Source organism: Bos mutus, chromosome 2, assembly GCF_027580195.1.
Source record: "Bos mutus isolate GX-2022 chromosome 2, NWIPB_WYAK_1.1, whole genome shotgun sequence".
Lineage (NCBI taxonomy): Eukaryota > Metazoa > Chordata > Mammalia > Artiodactyla > Bovidae > Bos > Bos mutus.
The window spans coordinates 87,611,559-87,639,123 of NC_091618.1; the positions used below are offsets into that span (position 1 = coordinate 87,611,559).

Below are 27,565 nucleotides of genomic sequence, written 5' to 3' on the forward strand. Positions count from 1 at the left end.
AGAGAGTAAACACAAACAGACCTACATAAACTGTCTGAAGATTTAACATGCATGTAGTCTTCACAAAGTAATGTGATAGTTACATTAAGACTTCAATTAAAATCATTCTAAAAATCTCCCAAGGAGCAAAGACTCTAGTGACTACTATGATAATATGATGGAAATAATCCCTTCCATTTCCAGAGATGTATACCTAACAAAGTTGGGTTAGTATCATTTTGAGCTGATTCCAAGCACTTTTAAAATATGGAAAGAATCTTAAATATAAAAAGTATGAGAAACCATTAGCAATTTTTATAAAATGGTGGTGATGTTAATTTTCTCTTTATTTACTAATGTAGAATTACATAATATTTTTTAAGCAAAATCTCACTTCATATTTTTTATTCAGTAATCTGAGTGAAATGGAGGGAGGTATTAGCCTACAAGCATGTGTGATAAATGTTTCCTTGTTTCCTTTGAGTTAAAAAGTGGCATAAAGGTGCCACACCCTAATGAAATACATTAGTGAGCTACATAGTAACTAAGTCAGTTATTAAACTTTAATTTTCTAAACATTATAATCAATTGTTTTTAAATAGAAAGACTTACCAATCTGCATGTAAGACCAATAATTACTACTGGAGTCTGTGCAGACTGAGAAATGTCAAGAAGGTTATAGAGGAGTGTTTGGTTTTTATGATGAGCAAAAAGATCAAATTCATCTAATATGAAGATCACTGGGCAACTACTAGTCCGGTCACCTAAGAGAAAATAAGAGTTTTATACTAATAAGCAGTCATATCAACCTTTCTTTAACTTCCAAACTATTTAGTACATTTCATTTTCTAAAACTCAATCCAAGAAAAGTACACTGTTAACCTACTTTCAGTAGGGCATTACCAATGCATGTACAATTATTCAACAAAAAATTATTCAAAAGACAAAATAGCTCCTATTGCCCTCAAGTACTTCAGTCTAATTACCAGACTTCTAGTAGCTTTATTGATGAAAAGTTAAGAAAATCATTTAAATGACTGAAGACTATTGTTTCTTAAATTATGTAAATAATTCTTCTATCATCAGAAAATAGACAAAGATTTTTTAACCTACATAGACCAAAATACTCTGGTTTTAAATATAAAAGTATAATAAAATTATTACTTCAAAACAGACTCACTTTTAGTTAGAAATGCAAAGTAAGTCTTCCCCTGGAAACAATTTTTATAAACAATGGTAACACTATGAAGTTTAACCAAAGCTACTTTAACTTCTACTACTGACAATTTCAACATTTTAAAAAATAGGGAAAACTTTCATATGACTCTGGATTCATTTTTCTCACTACAACAATGGAAAGTGCTTTAGGAGAACAAGCACTATTTCCTTAAGGTCAAAGGCTTTATTTTATATCCACATAAACAAGTGAAAAAAAACATGGTAATAAACAGGTTAATTAATAATTCTTTTAATTATTATCAGATATTATAGTTTGGATAATACTATCTAAAAGATAATAATGTGGTTTTAATGTCTTTCAGGTTAATGTATTGGAGAAGGCAATGGTACTGGAGTGGGGTGCCATTGCCTTCTCCAGTACATTAACCTAAAAGACATTAAAACCACAGGGACCACTCAGAAGTCTAGACACAGACCTACATAAGGCAGAAATTTCATTTTGGTATATTCAAGCCATCTCCACTTTCCACCTTTCCAAAACAAATTTCAGCTAAATTATGAATTATAAGTGTACATACTGGATGAAAATATGTGTATGTCTTTAAAGTGTGAAGAAGAGAAAATTTTTGATTATGTAAATAATTTAAAACTTCTATTCATCAGAAAAGTCCAAACCAAAATTAAGAAAAAAACAAGTGCAAGAATTCTCACAGTTATAAAGCAAAGAACAGGAAAAACACAAATCAGGAAATATCTATGGCCAATTAAAATTTGATATGAACATCATGAGTACCCAAATTATTAAAATTAAACTGAAAAATTTTTTCTATTAAAAAAGCAAACAAAAAAAAAAACAATTGTTTGAGGTTCTGAAAAAAAAAAGTACTTTAAAATATGTTTAGACAATGGATCTTCTAGGATAATTTGGTAATTAATATTTATGCTTTTAAATGTGAAATCTTTAACCCAGTATTCTACTCATTGAAATTTACCCCAAGAAATCTGGATGATCAGTTAAGCATTTCTTCCTAATGATACAAAATCAGGAATAAAAGTTGATAGCTGGTGATTAATCAGTTATAATTTATTATGTTACAATTTTAAAATAGCTTATATTTTAAAAATGAGATATATGAGAACCATAAAAATGATCATGCACTCAATATTTACAGACATGGAAAGATGCTTACAACATACTATGAGTAAGTGAAAAGATGTACATTTCACAATAAAATAAAAAACATTTCATTCTTATAAAAATTATACTAATGATATACTATAGGTGAATAAAGATATGAAATAAAATGTTAATTGGAATAATCACTATTAATAGGGATTTCAGTGGTCATTATTTCTTTTTTATATTTATTTCTTATAAAGCATATGATTAAGGGAAAAATAAAGCTAAACTATTGATACTGTTAAATAAGCTAGTATTTACCTTTTTTTAAAGCTTCCAGAAGAAATGAAAGGTTTTCAGCAAAGCTACCCTGAATAACAAAAAAAGACACCATGACTAGAAGTTTATTGAAATAAAGAATAAAAGAGGGCTAAATGACTCCAGACACTGTATAAATAGTTTTATGTAGTTTTCTAGTAAATGAAAGTCATTGGCCAGATTCTGAACTCCATCTCTTGTATGCTTACAATCTAAAACTTTAATGTAACAGTAGAGATGGCATAACACTGAAAATGGGATCATGCCATGTTCAAAATTTTATATTTTCTGGATAAAATCTGTAAAAATTTAATCAAAGGTAGTTTTTAAGAGTTGCTATACTCTAAACACAATCAGAGAAAAAAAGAAATTCACTGTACTTTTATCTTCAAACGTGTCAGTCTGCTGTGAGTCTCAAACCCATACCACTAAAAAAATGACCATGAATTTGAATGAGATCCCAAAGGAAAAGGAAGAAGAAACCTGCCTCAAACATTAGACAATACAACAGTGTTTCTCTATTGAAGAGCAGATTATATAATTTGTATATATCATATCAAATTTGGCTGCTTTACTTGGAGAAGGAAATGGCAACCCACTCCAGTATTCTTGCCTGGAGAATCCCATGGACAGAAGAGCCTGGGGGGCTACAGTCCACGGGGTCGCAAAGAGTCGGACACGACTAAGCGACTTCACTTTCACTTGGAACACAGTCGATACATTTTTGGGTACAATTTAAATATTCTGGATAGAAACTAACAGAGTAGCAGATGCATTATCCAGATGTTCCAGCTTGTGGATAAAGGCCTTGTAAAATATTTTTTCACTGAAGTCCTTAATTTTTACTTCATTCAAATTATCTTAATTTAAAGAAACAGTCAACTTTAAACTTGAGGCAATGTAAAGGACAAAAGATACCCACTTGTTTGTTTCCCAGTTGAGAGATCTGACATAAAATAACATAATATGTTTTAAAGAGCTTCTACACATTTTGTGATGATTACATGCTGTCAAGAAATATTATTTCCAAAGTAGGTAGGGCAAGAGGTATTTACCATAATGTAAACAAAAGCTCAGATAAACTGTTGGAAAATCAGTGGTCAAAGTTACTCAAAGACTGCTTATCTTTTGGTATTTATATATATATATATATTTAAATTTATTTATTTTTAGCTGTGGTGGGTCTTTGTTGCTGCATGCAGGCTTTCTCTAGTTGCAAAGAGTGGGGGCTACTCTTATTTTTGTGGCTTCTCTGGTTGCAGAGCATGAGCTCTATCTAGAACGTGGGCTCCACAGTTGTGGCACACAGGCTTAGCTGCCCCACAGTATGTGGAATCCTCCTGGACCCAGGGTTGAACCTGTGTTCCGTGCACTGGTAGGCAGATTCTTACCACTGGATTACCAGGGAAGGCTTATTTCTTTAAAAGACTATTACACTTTACAATAAGTATATACTTAGGTAAATTCATATGTACATATTATAAGAATTTACTTATGTAAGTATATATTTATATATACACATATACATATGTGTGTGTCTATAAAAGTATATACAAATTTGCTCTAAATACACAAAACAGAAAGGCTCTGGGGTTAAATGACTTAGATTCTTAATGTCCAGCCTTTGTTATTTTATGACTTTAGACACACTAATTATGTCTCTTAGCCTCCAGGTGCCTAATTGATATAATATAGGAGTTAAACTAATAATCTGTATGTGTGAGGGTTATGATATCAATAGTAATGACTAGGATGGTAAGTAGCTGTGCCATGAATTATTTCATACAATCCAATACAAATAGCAATATTTAGGAAAGTTAGAAACATAAATCTACATCAAGTGGAAACCAAAAGCCGAACAGATTCTATGCAACAGTAACTCTGCTTTGCCAAGGAGGCCGCTATCTTTGACACTGCATTCTGGACACGGGGAAAACAACAGATTTCAGAAGGAACATTTGAACTTGCACTTCAAAAACCTGTAGGTGATGGATGGTAACACAGCACTGGCTCAAATTTTTATGGATGATTTTTCATTAACTGGAGGACAAGTGCTTTACATTGTTGTCTTAGTTTTCTGCTGTATAATGACATGATTCAGCTGTAAGTATAAATATTAATATATCCCCTCCTTCTTGAGCCTCCCTTTCATTCTTGCCCATCATCACAGAGCACCCAGCTGAGCTCCATGTGTTATACAGCGGTTTCCCACTAGCTATGTATTTTACACATAGTTCAAATTTACTTATAGTTAATTTTTAAAGAATAAAATTACTAGATGTTAGGTGGCTCACAGTTTAGAGGAACACCACTGCATCATCACCAGTGACCAGAAAATGAATATGAAATGTACACAACCCACTTCAATTGCATTAAGCTGAGGAGTCACTTGATGATGAAAATTACCTTAGCTTCAAGTTAAATTAATCATGTTTCCCTTGAGCCTAATAAATCAAGTTGATAAGTAAAATGTTTAATACAAGTTTCAAAATATTTCTAATCAGTTAAATTATTTATGTTTACTGCCCTGAGATCCCAAGGAACAATAATGATGTGGGTACTTTCTGAGAACATTTTAATAGTAAAATATAACTGACATTTGCACAGTATCTTAGCATCCAATTTAAAAAACAAACAAAAATAATTATGTTTAACACTTCTTTTCATCTTTAGAATAAATGTGTGAAGTATAATAAGACAATGCCAATGTAACTGGTGAGGGATCTGTAATTCATAGATACTTATTAGACACGTTATACAGGTAGTCAATAGTTATAGTCAATAGTTACAAACCTACCATTTGTAGCTTCAAATTCAGTATATTTTCTACTACTCTCATGCTATCCAAGTCTCTTAAGACTAGAAATAGACTAATAGAGTGTTAATATTTTTAAAAGCAGATTAATCTATCTCCAAGGGCAGAGAATCAGAATATTTTTCTTACAAACAAAGAAACAACTCAGTTAATATTTAAACAAATCTTGATTTCTTAAACTATTTTATAACTAATATGAAAAGTGAAAGTGAAAGCCACTCAGGCATGTCTGACTACTCTTTGTGACCTCATGGACTGCAGCCTGCCAATCTCCTCTGTCCATGGGATTTTTAAGGCAAGAATACTGGAGTGGGTTGCCATTCCCTTCTCCAGGGAATTTTTCTGACCCAGGGATTAAACCTGGGTCTCCTGCACTACAGGCAGATTCTTTACTGTCTGAGCCACCGAGGAAGCCCTAATATAACCAATAAAATCTACTTCATAAAGTCTAAACTTAAAAGATTTGATGAATAAATACATCCTATACATTGTACATTCTTATGGTAAGAATCTTGTATATTTTAGAATCTCTGAACCGTTCCTACTCTTCCAAAATATAAACAGGTCCATGCTAATATAAACAGGTCCATGCTATACAGACTTTACTTTGAATCCTATTTAATAAAATAATGAAAATGATACTTACAAAAACTTTATCTCCAACTACATTTTCCAGATTTAACTGTCTTGTGATTTCCTTTAGGGCAATTTTATCATTGATCTGCAGCAGTCCTGAAATAAAACCCATTTAAAAGTAGGTCATAAAAATGAAATAAGTATTTGATACTATGCAGATTATTTTCTAGTCAAGTAAGTTTTTTAATGCTTTAAAAAATTTAACTAGAAAGAAAAAGTCAAAAATTTTTAGTTTACATTATTTCCTTTTTAAAATTTAATAGTGAAAACATTAGACTCAAAGAACCATCTTCCTTGGAATTAATGTTATTTAAAAAAAGGATAAGAACACATGTACACCCATGGCTGATTCATGTCAATGTATGGCAAAACCACTACAATATTGTAATTAGCCTCCAATTAAAATAAATAAATAATAAAAAAAAGAAAATAAATACAAAAAAAAGAGACCTTATGTGCCTTTATTAATAATTTTTTTAATTTCTAAAAATACTGTGCATAGTGTGCTAAAGTAAAAGTCCATTAAAGATTTAGTTTTTAAAATATAGTTATTAATGCAGATTTTAAATATATGAGTAAATTTAGTCTCAATGTAAAAAGCTCATACGCTTACATCATTCCAATGGCAAAATGAGAACATACTTACCATTTAAGTGAACTTGTAATATGTTTTCACTCACTCCTTCTATTTCCATTAGTTCTTTCAAAGCATGGTTTATTAACTAAATAATATTAAAAAGTTTATGAAATATTTAATAACAAGTAAAAGATGATAAGCCCATATTCTTTTTTAAACTATGAGTAATAGGAATAGAATATTAACAGCTGTCATTGAAAATTAACAATTAAATTTGCAGATTCTCTACAGACAGAAAGTTCAACTAGAACTTCTAATGTCTGATTTAGTAAGATGTCAGAACCAGGAATGATGCCACATTCTCTCAATCAGCTACCCAAACTTCTGATAAATGTTTAGAAATAACCCTTAAGTTTTCAAAGGAAATACTTCTTTGCAGTAGAAGTCATAAAAACCACAGGTATTTAAGAACTTTACGTATCAGTCAGTTCATTACATGTCTACAGTACTGACTCTACAAAATTATTACTGAAATCAGTTAAAAGCTATTGAAAAGAAGTACCAGAACAATACTAAATGACTGCAAAATATCTACCCTCAGTACATTAATTTCTGTGAAATACTGTGAGCTACTTTGCATGTTACCTTGAAATGAAAATCAAAAAAGAAATACAAAGAGATTAAGCTAAATATGAGATGTTGCCTTTGTTAGTTGTTAAGTAAGCAGAGAAAGCCCTTGTTAAAAATTATTACTAGTAATATACTTCAAATATAAAGTGTGTGCATGCTAAGCTGCTTCAGTTGTGTCCGACTCTTTGCATCTCCAAGGACAGTAGCCTGCCAGGCTCCTCTGTCCATGGAATTTTCCAGGCAGGAATACTGAGATGGGTTGCCATTCCATTCTCCTGGGGATCTTCCTGACTCAGGGATCGAACTCATGTCTCATGTCTCCTGCACTGGCAGGTGGGTTCTTTACCACTAGCATCATCTGGGAAGCCCAAAATATAACAGTAATTACTACTAAAAATACCCAGAAAGTGTTAAACCATCTTAAACTGTTCAATTATAAAGCTTCACATTTTTATAATTAGTTTTCTATGCCACATACTTAACATTCTTTATATTTTTGATTTGTGACATCTTATCACTCATACTGCACTATCATATGTATCTCTTCATATTAATACTACATATATTTTCTGAAATTTGAAAATAAATAGAATTAAGAAAAAACAAGAAGATTTTAAAAAGAGTGATGGATTATTCTTCCTAATATGAAAATAGAAGCAGAAGGGTACTATCACAAAATATATAGCTCAAGAAATTAGGCTATGTATACAACAAAAGTGGCATCAAACTTAATGAGGACAAAAAGGATTACGCCACAAAGTCACTGAGACAACTGGTAAACTATTTTGAAAGACAAAATACTACTTGTATTTTCAGTATTTTATCTCTATTTGTCATTGCAGTATCTGTGTGCAACAACAACAAAAAAGCAAAACCTCTCATTTCAAATCATCAGGTTTCACAACAGGATATCAAACATATTTAAAGCAGATGGTGCTCCACCTCAGATCACAGGTAAACTAAGTCCTTTAAAAATAAAAAAGAAAGACAACCACAAATGTCAACTGTCATACTATGAGTAAGAGCCCAGCAGAGAAAAGTTACATTCTTAGAGAAAACTGTCAGAAGATGAGGTGGTACTTCTGTCTTTGGATCAAGTCAGATCCTATCACCAGAGTTAGTCCCCAACTGATACTAACTTGCTTCTCAAAATACAGCCTGTATGGCATTTTCTTAGCAATCTGCTATGTTCTTGCATTTACTTCTTGATATTTTACTTACATGGTATTTGTATTTCCCTGGTTCTGATTTTATGTTTAAAACCACTTTAGGTTTGATAAACTGTTCAAAACCATTTCAAATTATTTGCAGAATGAAACAGGGTCAATAGTAATACCTTCATTTTACATATGCAAGGGGAGAGTTATACAGGTTTACAGCCTTCTTTCCACTAAATTTACTTTAACATCAAGTTACTATGATTTGCATGAATTAGCTCACAACTTTTTCGTGAGGTGTGTGTGTGGTCTGAAATGATCATTTAAATATATTAGCAAGCATGTCTTCAAATAATAATTTTAGTTCCACTCTGCTAGGTCACTTCAAATAATAATTTTAGTTCCACTCTGCTAAGTCCGATTCTGTGCGACCCCAGAGACGGCAGCTCACCAGGCTCCCCCGTCCCTGGGGTTCTCCGGGCAAGAACACTGGAGTGGATTGCCATTTCCTTCTCCAATGCATGAAAGTGAAAAGTGAAAGTGAAGTCACTCAGTCGTGTCCGACCCTCAGCGACCCCATGGACTGCAGCCTTCCAGGCTCCTCCATCCATGGGATTTTCCAGGCAAGAGTACTGGAGTGGGGTGCCATTGCCTTATCCGTAGTTCCACTCTGGATATTGCTAAAATTTACTGTGTAATTAGCTAGGTTAACAATCGTAAGTCAGATTTTTTTCCCCCCAAGGAGACAATGTCATCTTTTCAATATTTTATACTATATTATATACTAAAAAAACCTTAGTTGGTTATGTTACATTAACCAACATAATCAATTTGGATACCCCATTTCCACATTCTTTGTAGCTAAAAATTAATGTTACAGATATACTTGTATAGTTTGCTTTGAACTGCCAGCATCCAGAGGTTGTTATGCTTTTATTACTATTCCCAAATACTTTCAGGGACACAATATTCAACAATATGCAACCAGAAGAAACAAACTAGAAGAAACTTTAACCATCTAGCAAGTCTAATTTCTATGTAGAAGAGTATTTTCCAGACTTAAATCTCTCATTTGGAACCATGTCTATTTTTAAAATAAAATGTTTGAAATACAACAAACCACAGAATTTGTTATCTTTACCACTTAACTGATGATTTTCAATTTTTGTATTTTAGACAGTTTGGCTAAAGGGTAGTATTTTTAATATACCACAATCTTATTTTTTAAGTTTAAATTTCTATAATTATACATGATTATACTAAGCTATGAAGGCAATGGCACTCCACTCCAGTACTCTTGCCTGGACAATCCTATGGATGGAGGAGTCTGGTGGGCTGCAGTCCACGGGGTTGCTAACAGTTGGACACAACTGAGCGACTTCACTTTCACTTTTCACTTTCATGCATCGGAGAAGGAAATGGCAACCCACTCCAGTGTTCTTGCCTGGAGAATCCCAGGGACCGGGGAGCCTTGGTGGGCTGCCGTCTATGGGGTTTCACAGACTCGGACACGACTGAAGCAAATTAGCAGTAGCAGTAGCAGCAGCAGCATGATATATATAATTATACTAATTATATGATATAATAATACTCTTATCTAAAAATAACCTATTTTATATCTCAGGACACGCCTACACACAACAAATCATAAAAGTGAGGAGTTAAATAATGCTTTTCAGCTTTCTGAGCTCTCAATATTGGAATGCAGTAGGAATAAACTAAATTATACCATAATGGAATACCATGTATGGGTTTTTCCATACTTCAGTTAAGTCACATTAGATAAATTATTTCCAAGCACCAGAACATGGTGTTGTACCCATAGAATTGTAGAATCCTTAATGTAAACAATGGACTTTAATTAGCAATGTTTCAATATAGTTTCATTAATTTTAACAAATGTACCACAGTAAGGCAAGATGTTACTGACAGGGAAAACTGTACCGGGGTGAGTGTGTGTATGAGCGTGTGTCTGTGAGAGAGAGACTACGTGGGAACTCTGTACTATCTGCTTACTTTTTCTGTAACAAATATATCTATTTTAGCCAATTTACTAATGAAATGGAGTATTCAGGTTTAATTTGTATTTACTTATACATTTTTGTAAGCATTTACTAGCTCTATGTCCTTTTCTGTAAACTTTCTGTATGCCTTAAGAGACAAACTTCCAAGATGAAAGTTCAGAATAAATTAAGTCATTAGCTGTTCAAATTATACTTCTGGCTTGACACTTTGATGCATGAATCACTGAGATTCAACTTCTCTGTTGTAGGTCATTTTACTTCAAGATGCACAGTGTATGATGGAATAACAGGTCTAATGTACTAATTTCTTAGACCTCGTTTTCTCCTATACTGATACAAGAATATCACTATAGAGCTCTTTGAAGAATTAAAGTATCATGTAAAAATGTTATTCAAACATAGTATATAATGTGTTTTCCAAAAACAATAATTAAAACTGGAAAAAAAGGAAAATCATCCTTTTACTAAAGAAAGACTTAAATTCACATCAAGAGGGTTTGCAGAGTTACGGTTTTTACGACCTGCACTTTGATATAACCTGTGAAACTTTCACACTGCTAAGAAACAGCAATTCTACAAGCATCTAGGCAAGGAAAAATCATATATAAACTCAAACAAGTTAGCTGTGGTGGTCATCAGTGAGGTTCACCATACTTCTGGTTAACCTCCCTTTCTAGGTATCTAGTAAAAATGCACTGCCCTGCTCTCTTGAAACTAGGTGTGACCATGTGACTCACTCCGGTCAGATAAGTGTGAGATGTGCTCTGTAGCACCTCTGGGTAGGAACTTTAAGAATGTCCCTGATCCATCAGGCTTCCTTTCCTCCACTGGGATGTTAGTGGAGGAACATGCTGAGGTAACATCACCATTTCTTGTGAGTGAAGACAGAGAATAGTGCCTCCTTGCTGTTACAGTGTGGGGACACAGCAAAAGCAAACAACAAATTTGTGTCAAGACTCTGAAATTTAGGGTTGGTATGACTGCATAATTTAAACTATCCAGTTTGAAAAAGCAGTTTATAAAGGGAAAAGAAAAGCCTGCCCTTGGAATTTTCCCATAAAACACAAATTGAATAAACTCTATGTGATTTCAAGGGAGGAAAAAAAAAAGTGACCGAAGAGTTTAATCCCAGTCATTTATAAGTAACGTGCAAAATAATATTTTGATTTAAAATAGTCTTTTTACATTTCCCTATGTTACTCAACTTCCTATCTCTTTAATATTTATGTGTTCTGAAGGAGTTCAGTGATTTGTTCTGTTAACTAGGTTGCTGGGTTTTTTCCCCTTGCCTTCAACCAACTTCCCACTCTGTAATTTTAAAAATAGACTGCATGGTCATATAGTTCACCCCTCAAAAAAAATAAAAAGATATATAGTGAAAAGAGCCTTAACCTCTGTTCCCATATCCCACTCAACAAATAACCCACTATGTTATTGTTTAATATTTCAGAAAGACATTTGTTGACACTGTTCAGTGGCTAAGTCGTGTCTCTCTGTGACCCCATGGACTGCAGCACACCATAAAGAAGACATAAGACATAAAAATGGCCAAAAAGCACTTGAAAAGATGTTCAACATCACTATTAGAGAAATGCAAATCAAAACTACAATGGAGTATCACTTCACACTGGTCAGAATGGCCATCATCAATAAAATCAACAAACAATACGTGCTGGAGAAGACATGGAGAAACAGAACCTTCCTATACTGTTGATGGGAATGTAAACTGGTACAGTCACTATGGAGAACCGTATAAAGTGAAAGTGAAAGTGGAGTCGCTCAGTCATGTCCAACTCTTTGTGACCGCATGGACTGTAGCCCACCAGGCTCCTCTCTCCATGGGATTCTCCAGGCAAGAATACTGGAGTGGGTTGCCATCTCCTTCTCCAGGGAATCTTCCCGACTCAGGGATCGAACCCAGGTCTCCCACATTGCAGGCAGATGCTTTAACCTCTGAGCCACCAGGGAAGCCCAGCGGTTCCTTCAAAAACTAAAAACAGAATATCATGACCCAGAAAACCCACTCCTAGGTGTTTACCCGGAGAAAACCATCATTTGAAAAGATTCATACACCTCGATATTCAGCTCAACTGCAGCACTATTTACAATAGCCAGGGCTGGAAGCAACCTAAATGTCCGTCAGCAGAGGAGAGGGTAAAGAAGATGTGGTGCATATATATATTTATACACAATGGAATATTCAGTAAGTTCACTCGCTCAGTCACATCTAACTCTTTCCAACCCAATGGATTGCAGCACGCCAGGCTTGCCTGTCCATCACCAATTCCCGGAGTTACACAAACTCATGTCCATTGAGTCGGTGATGTCATCCAACCAACTCATTCTCTGTCGTTTCCTTCACCTCCTGACTTCAATCTTTCCCAGCATTAGAGTCTTTTCCAATGAGTCAGCTCTTCGCATCAGGTGGCCAAAGAATACGTTGGCTGCAAAGAATACTCCAAGCTCCAATAGGAGCTTCAGCTTCAGCATCAGTCCTTCCCATGAATATTCAGGACTGATTTCCTTTAGGATGGACTGGTTGGATCTCCTTACAGTCCAAAGAGACTCTCAAGAGTCTTCTCCAACACCACGGTTCAAAAGCATCAATTCTTCAGTGCTCAGCTTTCTTTACAGTCCAACTCTCACATCCATTCATGACTACTGGAAAAACCATAGCTTTGACTAGACGGACCTCTGTTGGCAAAGTAATGTCTCTGCTTTTTAATATGCTGTCTAGGTTGGTCATAGCTTTTCTTAAAATGAGCAAGGGTCTTTTAATTTCATGGCTGCAGTCACCATCTGCAGTGATTTTGGAGCCCCCAAAAATAAAGTCTGTCATGTTTCCATTGTTTTCCCATCCATTTGCTATGAAGTGATAGGATCGGATGCCATGATCTTAGTTTTTTGAATGTTGAGTTTTAAGCCAACTTTTTCATTCTCCTCTTTCCTTTTCATCAAGTGGCTCTTTAGTTCTTCTTCGCCTTCTGCCGTAACGGTGGTGTCATCTGCATCTCTGAGGTTGTTTCTCCCGGCAATCCTGATTCCGGCTCATGTTCATCCAGCCCAGCATTTCTCACGTTGTACTCTGCATATAAGTTAAATAAGCAGGGTGACAATATACAGTCTTGACATGCTCCTTTCCCAATTTGGAACCAGTCTGTTGTTCCATGTCCAGTTCTAACTGTTGCTTCTTGACAAGCAGATTTCTCAGGAGGCAGGTCAGATGGTCTGTTATTACCATCTCTTTAAGAATTTTCCACAGTTTGTTGTGATCCACACAGTTAAAGGCTTTGGCATAGTCAACAAAGCAGAAGTAGATGTTTTTCTGGAACTCTCTTGCTTTTTTGATGATCCAGTGGATGCTGGCAATTTGATCTCTGGTTCCTCTGCCTGTTTTAAATCCAGCTTGAACATCTGGAAGTTCATGGTTCATGTACTATTGAAGCCTGGCTTGGAGAATTTTGAGCATTACTTTGCTAACGTGAAAGATGAGTGCAATTGTGTGGTAGTTTGAACATTCTTTGGCATTTCCTTTTTTTGGGATTGGAACGAAAACTGAATGGAATATTACCCAGCCATAAAAATGAACAAAATAATGTCATCTACAGGTACACGAGTGGACCTAGAGACTGTCATATTGAATGAAGTAAGTTAGACACAGACAAATATCATATGATATTACTTATATGTGGAAAATTTTTAAAAAGGGTACAAATGAACTTATTTATAAACCAGAAGTAGTATCGCAGATGTAGAAAACAAACTTGTGGCTACCAGGGGGAAAGGTAGGACAGATAAATTGGGAGACTGGGGTTGACTTAAACATAGTACTACACATAAAATAGGCAACTAATAAGGACCTATCGTATAGTACAGAGAACACTACACAATATTTTGTAATGGCCTATATGGGATAAGAATTTTAAAAGAGTGGACATAAGTATATGTATAACCGATTCACTCTGCTGTATATCTGAACCTAACACAACATTGTAAATCAATGATACTCCAATAAAAATTTAAATGTATACATTTAAGGGAACTTTTGTTCATGGAGAAATCAACAATATGATTTTTTCCCTTTTTTGGATGATATGCAAATATTTCTGTATTCTTTTTTTACTGCAGTATCGTAGTCCATTACATGGATGGATGTATCAAGATTTATTAATCAGTATTCTGAGGGTCATTTATACTGTTTCTCATCCTGCACTGCTAATAAACATTACTGCAATGAGTAACAATACACATATCATTTCACAAAGAAAAATTTCTAGAAATGTTGCTGAGTCAAAAGTAGGCACATTTGTAATATGGTTAGATTTTGTCTAATTCTAATTTACACCACCAGTAAGAACATCAGTATGTTATCAACTTTATAGATCTTTTTGTTAATCTTATAGAAAAAATTACTATATTTTTATTTAATTTACCAGATTATGAGTGAAATTAAACATGTTTCTAAGTTTAAAACTGATTTGTATTTAATTTCCTATGACCTTTCTGTGCATATCTTTCCTCAACTTTTCTACTGTTAACAGAGCTGTTGTTTTAATAATAGTCTTATAGCTCAAAAGTATATTAGTCACATACTTTTCCTATATAAACTACCATAAATAGCACTGAAGTCAAACACAAAGAAAAATAATAAAAAAACTAAGGATAAAGAAATAGTGGTTGTATACAAGGACTAAGCCAAAGGACTGAACATAAATTAAACAGAGTCAAAAATAAATATGGTCATAAATGTGATTATAATAAATGAAAAAAATTTTAAAAGAAAATAAATTATTTAGATCTAAATCTCCAATTTATGTACTACAAACAATACTGGAAACAGATGATGACAGTAAAATCCTAAAGTCCTAATTTTTACAAAATGTACAGTCAAACTGTATTGCTTAAAAAATAAAAACAATTCTAATTCTATTTTACATAGTTTTACTTAATATAAAATAATACATAATACACAATTTTACTTCTATACACAGTAAAAATGTGTATTAGTGAGAAATCTAAATTTACTGCATGGAATAAAGCAAAAGCAGATTATACAATTACATAGTAATATTTGTAATATAATAGCCATAACTGGTCTTATACACTAAACAAACAAAATGAAAAGAGAAAGCAAGGGTAAAAAAGCAAGAGTTATCTTTATGAGGTAACCAACGTAATATAATAAAGATGGAAAGTAGACGATAACTCTAAAAGATGTGAATGTATATATTAAAAAAACTTGCCTAAGTTAGGGTTACAGAATAAACTAAAAGAAAAAAAATGCTTGATGTGATAGCTACCTAATCTACAAATAGAGACAATATCATGCCTACCTTGCAGGGTTAATGTAAAGAATAAATAACAAGATAAATAAAAGGTTCAAGGAACATGTTCAATAAATGCCAGTTTGCTTTGTCTACTGGCAGTCACAAATTCTTGAAGGACCAAAGACCACAATGGAACAAATAACATTTGAAAATTTGTTACTGTGACGAAAAATAAGGTAAAAAAAGATCACTCTACTTAAATAAACAAGTCTAACTTTATAAAGGCTTTGCATGTATTCTAAGACTTAAAATTAAAAAAAAAAATGCTAGTAACACAAGGATGAAAATAATCAAAAACATTTTCAATGTTGTCCACAAGACTCATCACATGCCTACAAAACAAAGGAATGCCAGAAATCAACAGCTTTTACCATGGTCTTTCCTGAACCTCGGGGTCCAATAATGAGAATAGAGTTACTTTCTCCATGGATAGCAGTCCTTTTTAGCAGTTCAATTAAGTGTCTGAAATGATATAAAGAGGCCAAAATTTAAAAAGCAAAGCTGAAATAATTTGCTAGGTAATACTTTTTAAATTAGTCCTACAGAGAAGAACAGAAATACTGATTCTCTAGAAACCTCAAGAAGAAACCAAGTAAGACTGAAATATTGTGGTCTTTATGATGGTATGGGATAGGAACAACTGTGGCAACTCTTAGGACCTTTCACTCCACAGCTGGCTGCTGAGCATTAGGGGCAAACTCAGAAATCTCTCCATAATACGAAATGACAGAAATGATACAAGATTGAAAGTTAAAGAGTTTTTTTCATTATGGAAATATGTATATCTTCTCTTCCTTCACAATAAATCATTTTTTTATACACAAAGCAAAACTACCTCTATAAAAATGTTCGCTATCCTTGTTTAAGACAAAGTCTGTGTATGACAATTTCTACAAAACCTAAAGGGTATCTATAAGTAGTTTCATAGCAGACAAGTGGGAACCTAAACTTACTTATATTGTACTTGTACTCCAAATAGGTTACCATGTGGACTCTGATGACAAAATCTTTCACGTAAAATTCTTTGTACCTGATAAAAATAAAGTGAATACAAATGAAAACATATATGCAATCAAAAATGAAGAAGTAAATATATTTATAGCAGTTAGAGTTAAGTATTAATGAATCAATTCAGCTCTCCCTAAACAACTTGTCATCATGAGTGATAAAATTAACAGTTCTTGTTTTCCAGGTGGCACTAGTGGTAAAGAATCTGCTTGCCAATGCAGGAGACATAAGAGTTGTGGGTTCAATCCCTGGTTCAGGAAGATCCTCTGGAAGAGGGCAAGGCAACCCACTCCAGTATTCTTCCCTGGAAAGTCCCATGGACAGAGGCACCTGGCAGGCTATGGTCCACAGCGTTGCAAAGAGTTGGATATGACTGAAACAACTTAGCAGCAGCAGCAAGTCCCAGAGAAAGGATAAGAATTTAGTTATGAAGCTTTCAACAAGAGAGCTTTATGATGTTACTTTAGCTACATCAGCAATTTGAGGGCTGTTTTAATGTATGTGAATAAATGAATACCTCATTTTGTGTAATATGTCAGTCAAGGAATAAAGAATGGGAGAATTTAATAATGTAATCTAATCTAATAATGCTCATGAACCATACCTCAGTCTTTTGAGTTTAGTCACTCAGTCTTATCTGACTGTGTGATCCCATGGACTGTAACCCACCAGGCTTCTCTGTTCAGTAGGATTTCCCAGGCAAAAATACTGGAGTGGACTGCCAGCTCCTTTTCCAGGGGATCTTTTCAACCCAGGGATTGAACATAGGTCTCCAACATTGCAGGCAGATTCTTTACTGTTGGAGCCATCTAGAGACCAACATATCTAAACTGGTTTAGCTCAAGTCCTATCTTTCTGTACCTCTCACAGAAGTCAGGATTCTGAGGAAATAGAAGAAATTTTAAAGTCCACACAGTTATTGAGGACCTATTAGATGCAGAGGACAAAACTACTAAAAGAATATGATCTATGCCTAAAAAAAAAGCATATATATATTAGTAAGAAATGACACAGTCAGTAATCTGCAAAAAATTAGTAACCTAGCATATAAGGAGATGTTCAAATATACGGAAAAAATCATACTCATCTATGATATAAAATAGGAAATCATTGGAATTAATTAAAATTCTTCTAAAGAGCTAAATTTTTATTTTGTCTTAAAACGAAGGACTTAGACACAGCTGTAAAAAAGATTCTTTAAAAAGATGGACCATCAAAATCGTTTATTTTCTACATTTGCTGCTAACAAAAAGTGTCCAGTGACAAAAACCTTAGGAGGTTATTTCAGATTTAGCTCCATCAGCAGAAACAAGAAGTTGCCAACATTATTTGCTTCTTGCAGACTGAAGTGTGCAGTATGGGAGTGATCTTTCATGTATCAACGAAAAAAATCTGAGTTCACTTTCTATGTACCAGAGGCACAGGGAAGCAAATTATTCACTAGGGATAAAATAATCTATACTTAGCATTTAGGAGGAAGTGGAAAGAATACAAAGATTGGTGTCCGAGAGACAATACACTATTCTGGCAGGCCTGTTTTGAAGATTAAAGAAAGTAGTAATCTGTAATACAATATAGTTATTATATAGGAAATAGCTGATATCTATAAAAAAACCTAAGGAAGCAAACATACATTCAATTAATCACAGGGTGTATTCCTCCCCCTAGACAAGATCACTGTAAATCAAAACACGAACCTCAGTGTTTTTCTTGTTTAAAACTTCATTAAAGTCTACAGAGAGACAAGTATGAATAAAATACAAGATAGAGAAAAAGTGAAGCAAAGCTGTAGTGAATATTCAGAGGTTCCAAAATTCTCAAGTGAGTTGATGTGAAAGTTAAACAGGTATGTACATGTATAGGAATTAATTTAGGTGTACAGGGAAGATCTCCGCTATTTAAAAAGATACGTTCAGTTCAGTCACTCAGTCCTGTCTGACTATTTGAGACCCTATATACTGAAGCATGGCAGGTTACTTGTCTATCTCCAACTCCCGGAGTTTTCTTAAACTCAGGTGCATTGAGTCAGTGATGTAATCCAACCATCCCATCCTCCATCATCTCCTCCTCCTCCTAACTTCAATCTTTCTCAGGATTAGGGTCTTTTCCAATGAGTCAGTTAGTTCTTCGTATCAGGTGGCCAAAGTACTGGAGTTTCAGCTTCAGCAACAGTCCTTCCAATGAATATTCAGGACTGATTTCCTTTAGGATGGACTGGTTGGATCTCATTTCAGTCCAAGGGAAACACAAGAATCTTCTCCAACACCACAGTTGAAAAGCATCAATCCTTCAGTGCTCAGCTTTCTTTATAGTCCAACTCTCACATCCATTCATGACTACTGGAAAAACCATAGCTTTGACAAGATGGACCTTGTTGGCAAAATAAAGTCTCTGCTCTTTAATATGCTGTCTAGGTTGGTCATAACTTTTCCTCCAAGGAGAGTAAGCGTCTTTTAATTTCCTGGCTGCAGTCACCATCTGCAGTGATTTTGGAGCGACCAAAAATAAAGTCAGCCACTGTTTCCACTGTTTCCCCATCTATTTGCCATGAAGTGATGGGACCGGATGCCATGATCTTAGTTTTTTGAATGCTGAGTTTTAAGCCAACTTTTTGACTCTCCTCTTTCCTTTTCATCAAGTGGCTCTTTAGTTCTTTGCTTTCTGCCATAACAGTGGTGTCATCTGCATCTCTGAGGTTATTGATATTTCCCCTGGAAACCTTAATTCTGGCTTGTGCTTCATCCAGTTCAGCATTTCTCATGATGTTCTCTGTATATAAGTTAAATAAGCAAGGTGACAAAATAGAGCCATGACAACTCCTTTCCTGATTTAGAACAACTCCTTTCCTAGTCTATTGTTCCATGTCCAGTTCTGTTGCTTCTTGACAAGCAGATTTCTCAGGAGGCAGATTTCTCAGACAAGCAGATTTCTCAGACCAGGTCAGATGGTCTGTTATTACCATCTCTTTAAGAATTTTCTACATTTTGTTGATATCCACACAGTTAAAGGCTTTGGCATAGTCAACAAAGCAGAAGTAGATGTTTTTCTGGAACTCTCTTGCTTCTTTGATGATCCTATGGATGTTGGCAATTTGATCTTTGGTTCCTCTGCCTATTCTAAATCCAGCTTGAACATTTGGAAGTTCACTGTTCACATATTGTTGAAGCCTGGCCTGGAGAATTTTGAGTGTTACTTTGCTAGCATGTGCTGCTGCTGCTAAGTCGCTTCAGTCGTGTCCGACTCTGTGCGACCCCAGAGAGGGCAGCCCACCAGGCTCCCACGTCCCTGGGATTCTCCAGGCAAGAACACAGGAGTGGCTTGCCATTTCCTTCTCCAATGCATGAAAGTGAAAAGTGAAAGTGAAGTCTCTCAGTTGTATCCGACTCCTAGTGACCCCATGGACTGCAGCCTACCAGGCTCGTCCATCCATGGGATTTTCCAGGCAAGAGTACGGGACTGCAATTGTGCGGTAGTTTGAACATTCTTTCGCATTGACTTTCTTTGGGATTAGAATGAAAACTGACCTTTTCCAGTCCTGTGGCCAATGCTGAGTTTTCCAAATTTGCTGGCATATTGAGTGCAGCACTTTCACAGAATCATCTTTCAGGATTTGAATAGCTCAACTGGAGTGCCATCACCTCCACTAGCTTTGTTTGTAGTGATGCTTTCTAAGGCACACTTGACTTTGAATTCCAGGATGTCTGGCTCTAGGTGACTGATCACACCATAGTGACTGTCTGGGTTATGTAAATCTTTTTTGTATAGTTCTTTTGTGTGTTCTTGCCACCTCTTCTTAATATCTTCTGCTTGAGTTAGGTCCATACCATTTCTGTCCTTTATGGAGCCCATCTTTGCATGAAAAGCTCCCTTGGTATCTCTAATTTTTTGAAGAAATCTCTAGTCTTCCCCATTCTACTGTTTTCCTCTATTTCTTTTCATTGATCACTGAGGAAGGCTTTCTTATCTCTCCTTGCTATTCTTTGGAACTCTGCATTCAAATCGATATATCTTTCCTTTTCTCCTTTGCCTTTAGCCTCTCTTCTTTTCATAGCTATTTGTAAGGCCTCCTCAGACAACCATTTTGCCTTTCTGTTATTTCTTTTTCTTGGGGATGGTCTTGATCTCTGCCTCCTGTACAAGTCATGAACCTAGATCCATAGTTCTTCAGATACTCTATCAGATCTAATTCCTTGAATCTATTTGTTACTTCCACTGTATAATCATAAGGGTATTGATTTAGGTCATAGGGGAATGATCTAATGGTTTTTCCTACTTTCTTCAATTTAAGTCTGAATTTGGCAATAAGGAGTTCATGATCTGAGCCACAGTTTGTTCCTGGTCTTGCTTTTGCTGACTGTATAGAGCTTCTTCATCTTTGGCTGCAAAGAATATAATCAATCTGATTTTGGTGTTGACTATCTGGTGACGTCCATGTGTAGAGTCTTCTCTTGTGTTTTTGGAAGGTGTTTGCTATGACCGGTGCGTCCTCTTGGCAAAACTCTATTAGCCTTTGCCCTGCTCCATTCTGTACTCCGAGGCCAAATATGCCTCTTACTCTAGGTATTTCTTGACTCCCTACTTTAGCATGCCAGTCCCCTATAATGAAAAGGACATCTTTTTTGAGTGTTAGTACTAGAAGGTGTTAGTACTAGAAGGTCTTCATAGACCCGTTCAACTTTAGCTTCTTCAGCATTACTGGTCAGGGCATAAACTTGGATTACTGTGATATTGAATGGCTTGCCATGGAAACAAAAAGAGATCATTCTGTCGTTTTTGAGATTGCATCCAAGTACTGCATTTTGGACTCTTTTGTTGACTATGATGGCTATTCCATTTCTCCTAAGGGATGCCTGCCCACAGTAGTAGATATAATGATCATCTGAGTTAAATCCATCCATTCCAGTCCAGTATTTTTAAAAGCATAATTAAACACTTTCCTTTAAACAGAAGGTAAGTAAGGTCTTACAAAGGAATGTCAATAACATTAAGTTTTGCTATAAAAAAATGTAGTTCTGGTTAAGCCAGTGTAGAAATATCACACCCATTCCCAGCTAGACTCCTCAAGTATATACACAAGGGAACCCTCTTACACTGTTGGTAGGAATGCAAACTAGTACAGCCACTATGGAGAACAGTGTGGAAATTCCTTAAAAAACTGGAAACAGAACTGCCATATGACCCAGCAATCCCACTGCTGGGCATACACACTGAGGAAATCAGAACTGAAAGAGACACGTGTATCCCAATGTTCATCGCAGCACTGTTTATGATAGCCAGGACATGGAAGCAACCTAGATGTCAATCAGCAGATGAATGGATAAGAAAGCTGTGGTACATATACACAATGGAGTGTTACTCAGCCATTAAAAAGAATACATTTGAATCTGTTCTAATGAGGTGGATGAAACTGGAGCCTATTATACAGAATAAAGCAAGCCAGAAAGAAAAACACCAATACAGTATACTAACGCATATATATGGAATTTAGAAAGATGGTAACGACAACCCTGTATGCGAGACAGCAAAAGAGACATAGATGTATAGAACAGTCTTTTGGACTCTGTGGGAGAGGGAGGGGGGGATGATTTGGGAGAATGGCATTAAAACATGTATAATATCATATAAGAAATGAATAGCCAGTCCAGGTTCAATGCAGGATACAGGAAGCTTGGGGCTGGTGCACTGGGATGACCCAAAGGGATAGTATGGGGAGGGAGGTGGGAGGGCGGTTCAGGATGAGGAACACGTATACACCCATGGCGGATGCATGTTGATGTATGGCAAGATCAATACAATATTGTAAAGTTAAAAAAAAAAAAATGAAATATTAAATGTTCATGATAAAAACACTAAATATACTAGGAATATAAGGAGACTTTCTCAACCTGTTAATATCCACAAAAAATCACAGCTAACATCATCAGTTCAGTTCAGTCGCTCAGTTGCATCCAACACTTTGTGACTCCATGAATCTCAGCAAGCCAGGTCTCCCTGTCCATCACCAACTCCCGGAGTCCACCCAAACCCATGTCCATTGAGTCGGTAATGCCATCCAATCATTTCATCCTCTGTCATCCCCTTCTCCTCCTGCCCTCAATCTTTCCCAGCATCAGGGTCTTTTCCAATGAGTCAGCTCTTTGCATCAGGTGGCCAAAGTATTGAAGTTTCAGCTTCAAAAACAGTCCCACCAATGAACACTCATGACTGATCTCCTTTATGATAGACTGGTTGCATCTCCTTGTAGTCCAAGGGACTCTCAAGAGTCTCCTCCAGCATCACAGTTCAAAAATATCAATTCTTTGGTGCTCAGCTTTCTTTATATTCCAACTCTCACATCCATACATGACCACTGGAAAACCCATAGCCTTGACTAGACAGACCTTTGTTGACAAAGTAATGTCTCTGCTTTTTAATATGCTGTCTAGGTTGGTCATAACTTTCCTTGCAAGGAGTAAGCATCTTTTAATTTCATGGCTTCAGTCACCATCTGCAGTGATTTTGGAGCCCAAATAAATCAAGTCAGCTACTTTTCCCACTGTTTCCCCATCTATTGGCCATGAAGTGATGGGACGAGATGCCATGATCTTAGTCTTCTGAATGTGGAGCTTTAAGCCAACTTTTTCACTCTCCTCTTTCACTTTCATCAAGAGGCTCTTTAGTTCCTCTTCACTTTCTGCCATAAGGGTGGTATCATCTGCATATCTGAGGTTATTGAGATTTCTCCCGGCAATCTTAACTCCAGCTTGTGCTTCCTCCAGGCCACTGTTTCTCATGATGTACTCTACATATAAGTTAAATAAGCAGGGTGACAATATGCAGCCTTGACGTATTCCTTTTCCTATTGGAACCAGTCTGTTGTTCCATGTCCAGTTCTAACTGTTGCTTCCTGACCTGCATACAGGTTTCTCAAAAGGCAGGTCAAGTGGTCTGGTATTCCCATCTCTTTCAGAATTTTCCACAGTTTATTGTGATCCACACAATCTAAGGCTTTGGCATAGTCAATAAAGCAGAAATAGATGTTTTACTGGAACTTTCTTGCTTTTTCGATGATCCAGCAGATGTTGGCAATTTGATCTCTGGTTCCTCTGCCTTTTCTAAAACCATCTTGAACATCTGGAATTTCACGGTTCATGTATTGCTGAAGCGTGGCTTGCAGAATTTTAAGCATTGCTTTACTAGCGTGTGAGATGAGTGCAATTGTGCAGGAGTTTGAGCTAATGTCATACATCATACTCAGTGGTAAAAGACTGAACACATTTTTCCAATATAAAAAATGGTCTGCTCTTGGTAGCTTACTCAGTATTATACTGAAGGTTCTGCTCATGGCAATTAGACAACAAAAGAAATGAAAGGCATACAGACTGGAAAGGAAGAAGTAAAACTGTATCTCTTTGAAGAGGACATGATGTTATACACAGAAAAGCCAAAGGAATAAACTAAAAAAAAATATTATAAATGAGTTTAGCAAGGTTACAGAATACAAGATTAATATAGAAAAATCAATTTCATTTAGATAAACTAGGAACAAATAAAACATAAAAGTAAGAAAATAATTTCATTTACAACCACAACAAAAGGAATAAAATACTTTTCAAGAAACTTACCTTAAGAAGTGAAAAACTCTGAAGATACTAAACTAAATTGAAACTTGAGAACATTTAAGAAGACATGAATAAAATTAGGATTCCATCTATCCAAACATTTAGAGAGGCTGAAATTAGGAAGCAGCAAAGACACTTTCCCCTTGGCAACGGAAAGTGTGGTTCTTCATACATAAAAAGGGGAGAATTCAAGTTAAGAAGATGACTGTTTCTCTTATCCCCTTTACATGGTAACAGGCCTTCAGATTAATGAAAATATACACTAACCTGTGAAATGTAGTCTGCTTGTATTAAGTTGCTACTCTTTGATTTACGACTGCTCATTTCCACAAATTGAAATCCTTTAAAAAATAATACAAAATTTTAGCATGAATGTAAGGATGATTGGCTTACAGAAATTAAGAATTTACTATTACAGACTCACACAAGTTCTAAAACATGAAAAATGTTAAAATTTCTGAAACTTTAAAAATTTTCAGTTGAACCTATGGGAATCATTTCATAATACGTAAATAAAACCGTTATGCTGCACAACTTAAAATTACACAGTGATATATGTAAGTTATTTCTTAATAAAACCAGAAAAAAAAATCTCGATGGCTCCTCTTTACCTAACTACAGGTTTATTTGACACTCCCATTTCACATTTTAGATGGTTCTTATAATTAGTTCTACCTTTCTTTTCAATCTAGTATTCCGCTTCCTTTCTCTGCCTTTAAAAACAAAATCAAACAAACAAAAAAAAATGGATGTGTTTCCTTTGTATAGAATGTTTCTCCCCACATTCATTCCACAGGATCATCTATTCCAGAAAAACTTTGCTTTCTTGCTACACTCATCAATCAGTCATTACAGACTAGGTAAATTGTTTCTTCTGCAAACATACAGAATTGCCTGTCCTTCTCTTTATTCATAAACATATCATACTACACAAAATTTTGTGGTCAATGCCACCAAATTGAGAATACTTAAAAATTCCAAGCATTAACTGGAATAATATACATGTGTGTGTGTGTATATATATGTATATATATAATAACAAAAAAAAAAAGTTCTGTAAAATTCTCCTTGAGGGCAATATATTCATAGATAAACACCTTCAACCTAAAAGATCTAATTTTCTCACCAGCAATTTCCTAGAGAAGTACTTCACTAATCAGGTAATAATAACTTAGCCAGGAATTGTTAGAAGTGTTTTGAATTTATTATCTCATTTAATTCTCAGAATAATCCTATGGAATAATCCTAATACCTCTTTCAGATTAGAAGACACAGAAAAGTAACCTGACCAAAACCATAACAGTACAAAGGTCAGTCAGGATTTAAACCCGATCTAGTTATACTTCATTATACATAACTATTATCTATCTATATATATACACACACACAGATATAAAATACATATATATTATATACATAGTTATAAGTATATATCTTGATTATATATAACTGCTACTTAGCCACCTGATTTTAAAAAGCACAAATTTCAACAACTTGAAGGAAGATCTGCCTGTGATATATTTTTATATTCATACTTACTAATTTCATATACTGACATTTAGACAACCACCTTTGGAATTAGTTTCTACAGGACAGCAGCAGAGCAATGCTTTGACAGATAGCAAGCAAATCCGTACCCTCCCTTACAGTATAGACGAGGCCTAAGTCCCAGAACCAGTTGAGGCTTCCCTGGTGGCTCAGATGGAAAAAGGTCTGCCTGCAATGCGGGAGACCCAGGTTCGATTCCTGGGTCGGGAAGATCCCCTGGAGAAGGAAATGGCAATCCACTACAGCACTCTTGCCTGGAAAATCCCATGGACGGAGGAGCCTGATAGGCTACAGTCCATGGGGTCGCAAAGAGTCGGACACGACTTCACTTAAGTCCCAGAAGGATTCTGGCTCCAGGACAGAATAGAGTACAAGAACAGAGTACTCTCCCGATGCTTTGGTTCCTTAAGCTTCCCTCTTAGGAGAAAAGTGGTTTTCTCAGCTGCCTTAGGGCACCTTTTAGCAACCTTTTCTTTATTCAAGGCACCTTGCTTGACAATCTTTACACTGATTATTTTAATTTTATCCTACTAAATTTTTTTCTCTTAAATCAGATTTGTGTGTGGGGAAAAACCCTTTCAGGAATATGAAATTACATCTTCATTCTGTTTTAAGATACTCGACTGTGAAAAAGGTCTGAAATCACAGGAAACAATGGAACAACTGTACCCGAGACAATAAAAAGTAAATTCTAAAAAAATGGGAGAGAGACTTGACAATATACTTTATCTTTTCAAAGCTATGTTAGTAGCTATTTCACAGTACTAATGGAATTAAAATATATTTCTCCCCATTTCATGGACTGAGAAAACATGCTCAGTAGAGCTAAGTAAAATGTCTGAGGTCACAGGGTGATGTCTAAACTGCCTCCTTGTATTGAATATACTTCCGGTAAGTCACTAAAAACATGCACATGGTGACCCATGACCATTTGGTGATCATTCGTGAAAGAAACATACATACACACCACACTTCAGTGCCTATACATAAATTTTGACCGTAAATTAAGTATTAATCAAAAGACTGATGCTCAACCATAAACGATCCAACTAGAAAAATGGGTCAAAGGCATAAACAGACATTTCAAACAAAGAGGCTATATGGATAGCAAATAAACACCTGAAACACATGAGCCATTAGAAAAAGGCAAATTGCAACCACAACAAGGTACACATTTATTTGAAAAGCAAAAATAGAACAGAGAAAACACCAAATGCTGGTAAGCATGAAGAGAAGAAAGATCTCACATACAATGACTGGTGAGATATGTGAAATGTTACAGCCATTCTGCAAAGTTTCTTTTGGCCATTTCTTATAACAAACACTTACCGTGTGACACAGTGATTACACTTTTGGGTATTTATATCACAGAAATGAAAATTTATGCTCACATGAAAATCTGTAATATGAGTCTCAATAATAAGTTTATTTGGAACAGCCAAAAAACTGAAGACAATACAAATGTCCTACAATGAGTTAATGGGGTTAAAGAAATGGAAACATCCACATCAGGGACTAAAACTGAGGCAAAAAAAAAAAATTAACCACTGATATGTGCAATACTGTGGATGGCTCTCAAAGGCATTACGCTTTGAGAGCAAAAATAAAGGCTGATCACAAAAATATTACATATTGCATGATTACAT

The 27,565-nt window shown here is 35.3% G+C and overlaps 1 protein-coding gene across 2 annotated transcripts in view; it reads right to left on the reverse strand.

The window, feature by feature from the left end:
- Positions 1-27,565, reverse strand: part of ORC4 (origin recognition complex subunit 4) — a 94,701-nt gene that overhangs the window by 26,100 nt on the left and 41,036 nt on the right. For both annotated transcript variants that reach the window (XM_070390062.1, XM_005905613.3), the window contains 7 exons: positions 24,639-24,712; positions 16,716-16,792; positions 16,134-16,224; positions 6,694-6,769; positions 6,058-6,143; positions 2,600-2,648; positions 592-743 (listed from right to left, as the gene is read on the reverse strand). In XM_070390062.1, the coding sequence (XP_070246163.1) occupies positions 592-743; positions 2,600-2,648; positions 6,058-6,143; positions 6,694-6,769; positions 16,134-16,224; positions 16,716-16,792; positions 24,639-24,695 (588 nt within the window). In that variant the 5' untranslated portion in view covers positions 24,696-24,712. The remainder of the gene's footprint in view (positions 1-591; positions 744-2,599; positions 2,649-6,057; positions 6,144-6,693; positions 6,770-16,133; positions 16,225-16,715; positions 16,793-24,638; positions 24,713-27,565) is intronic.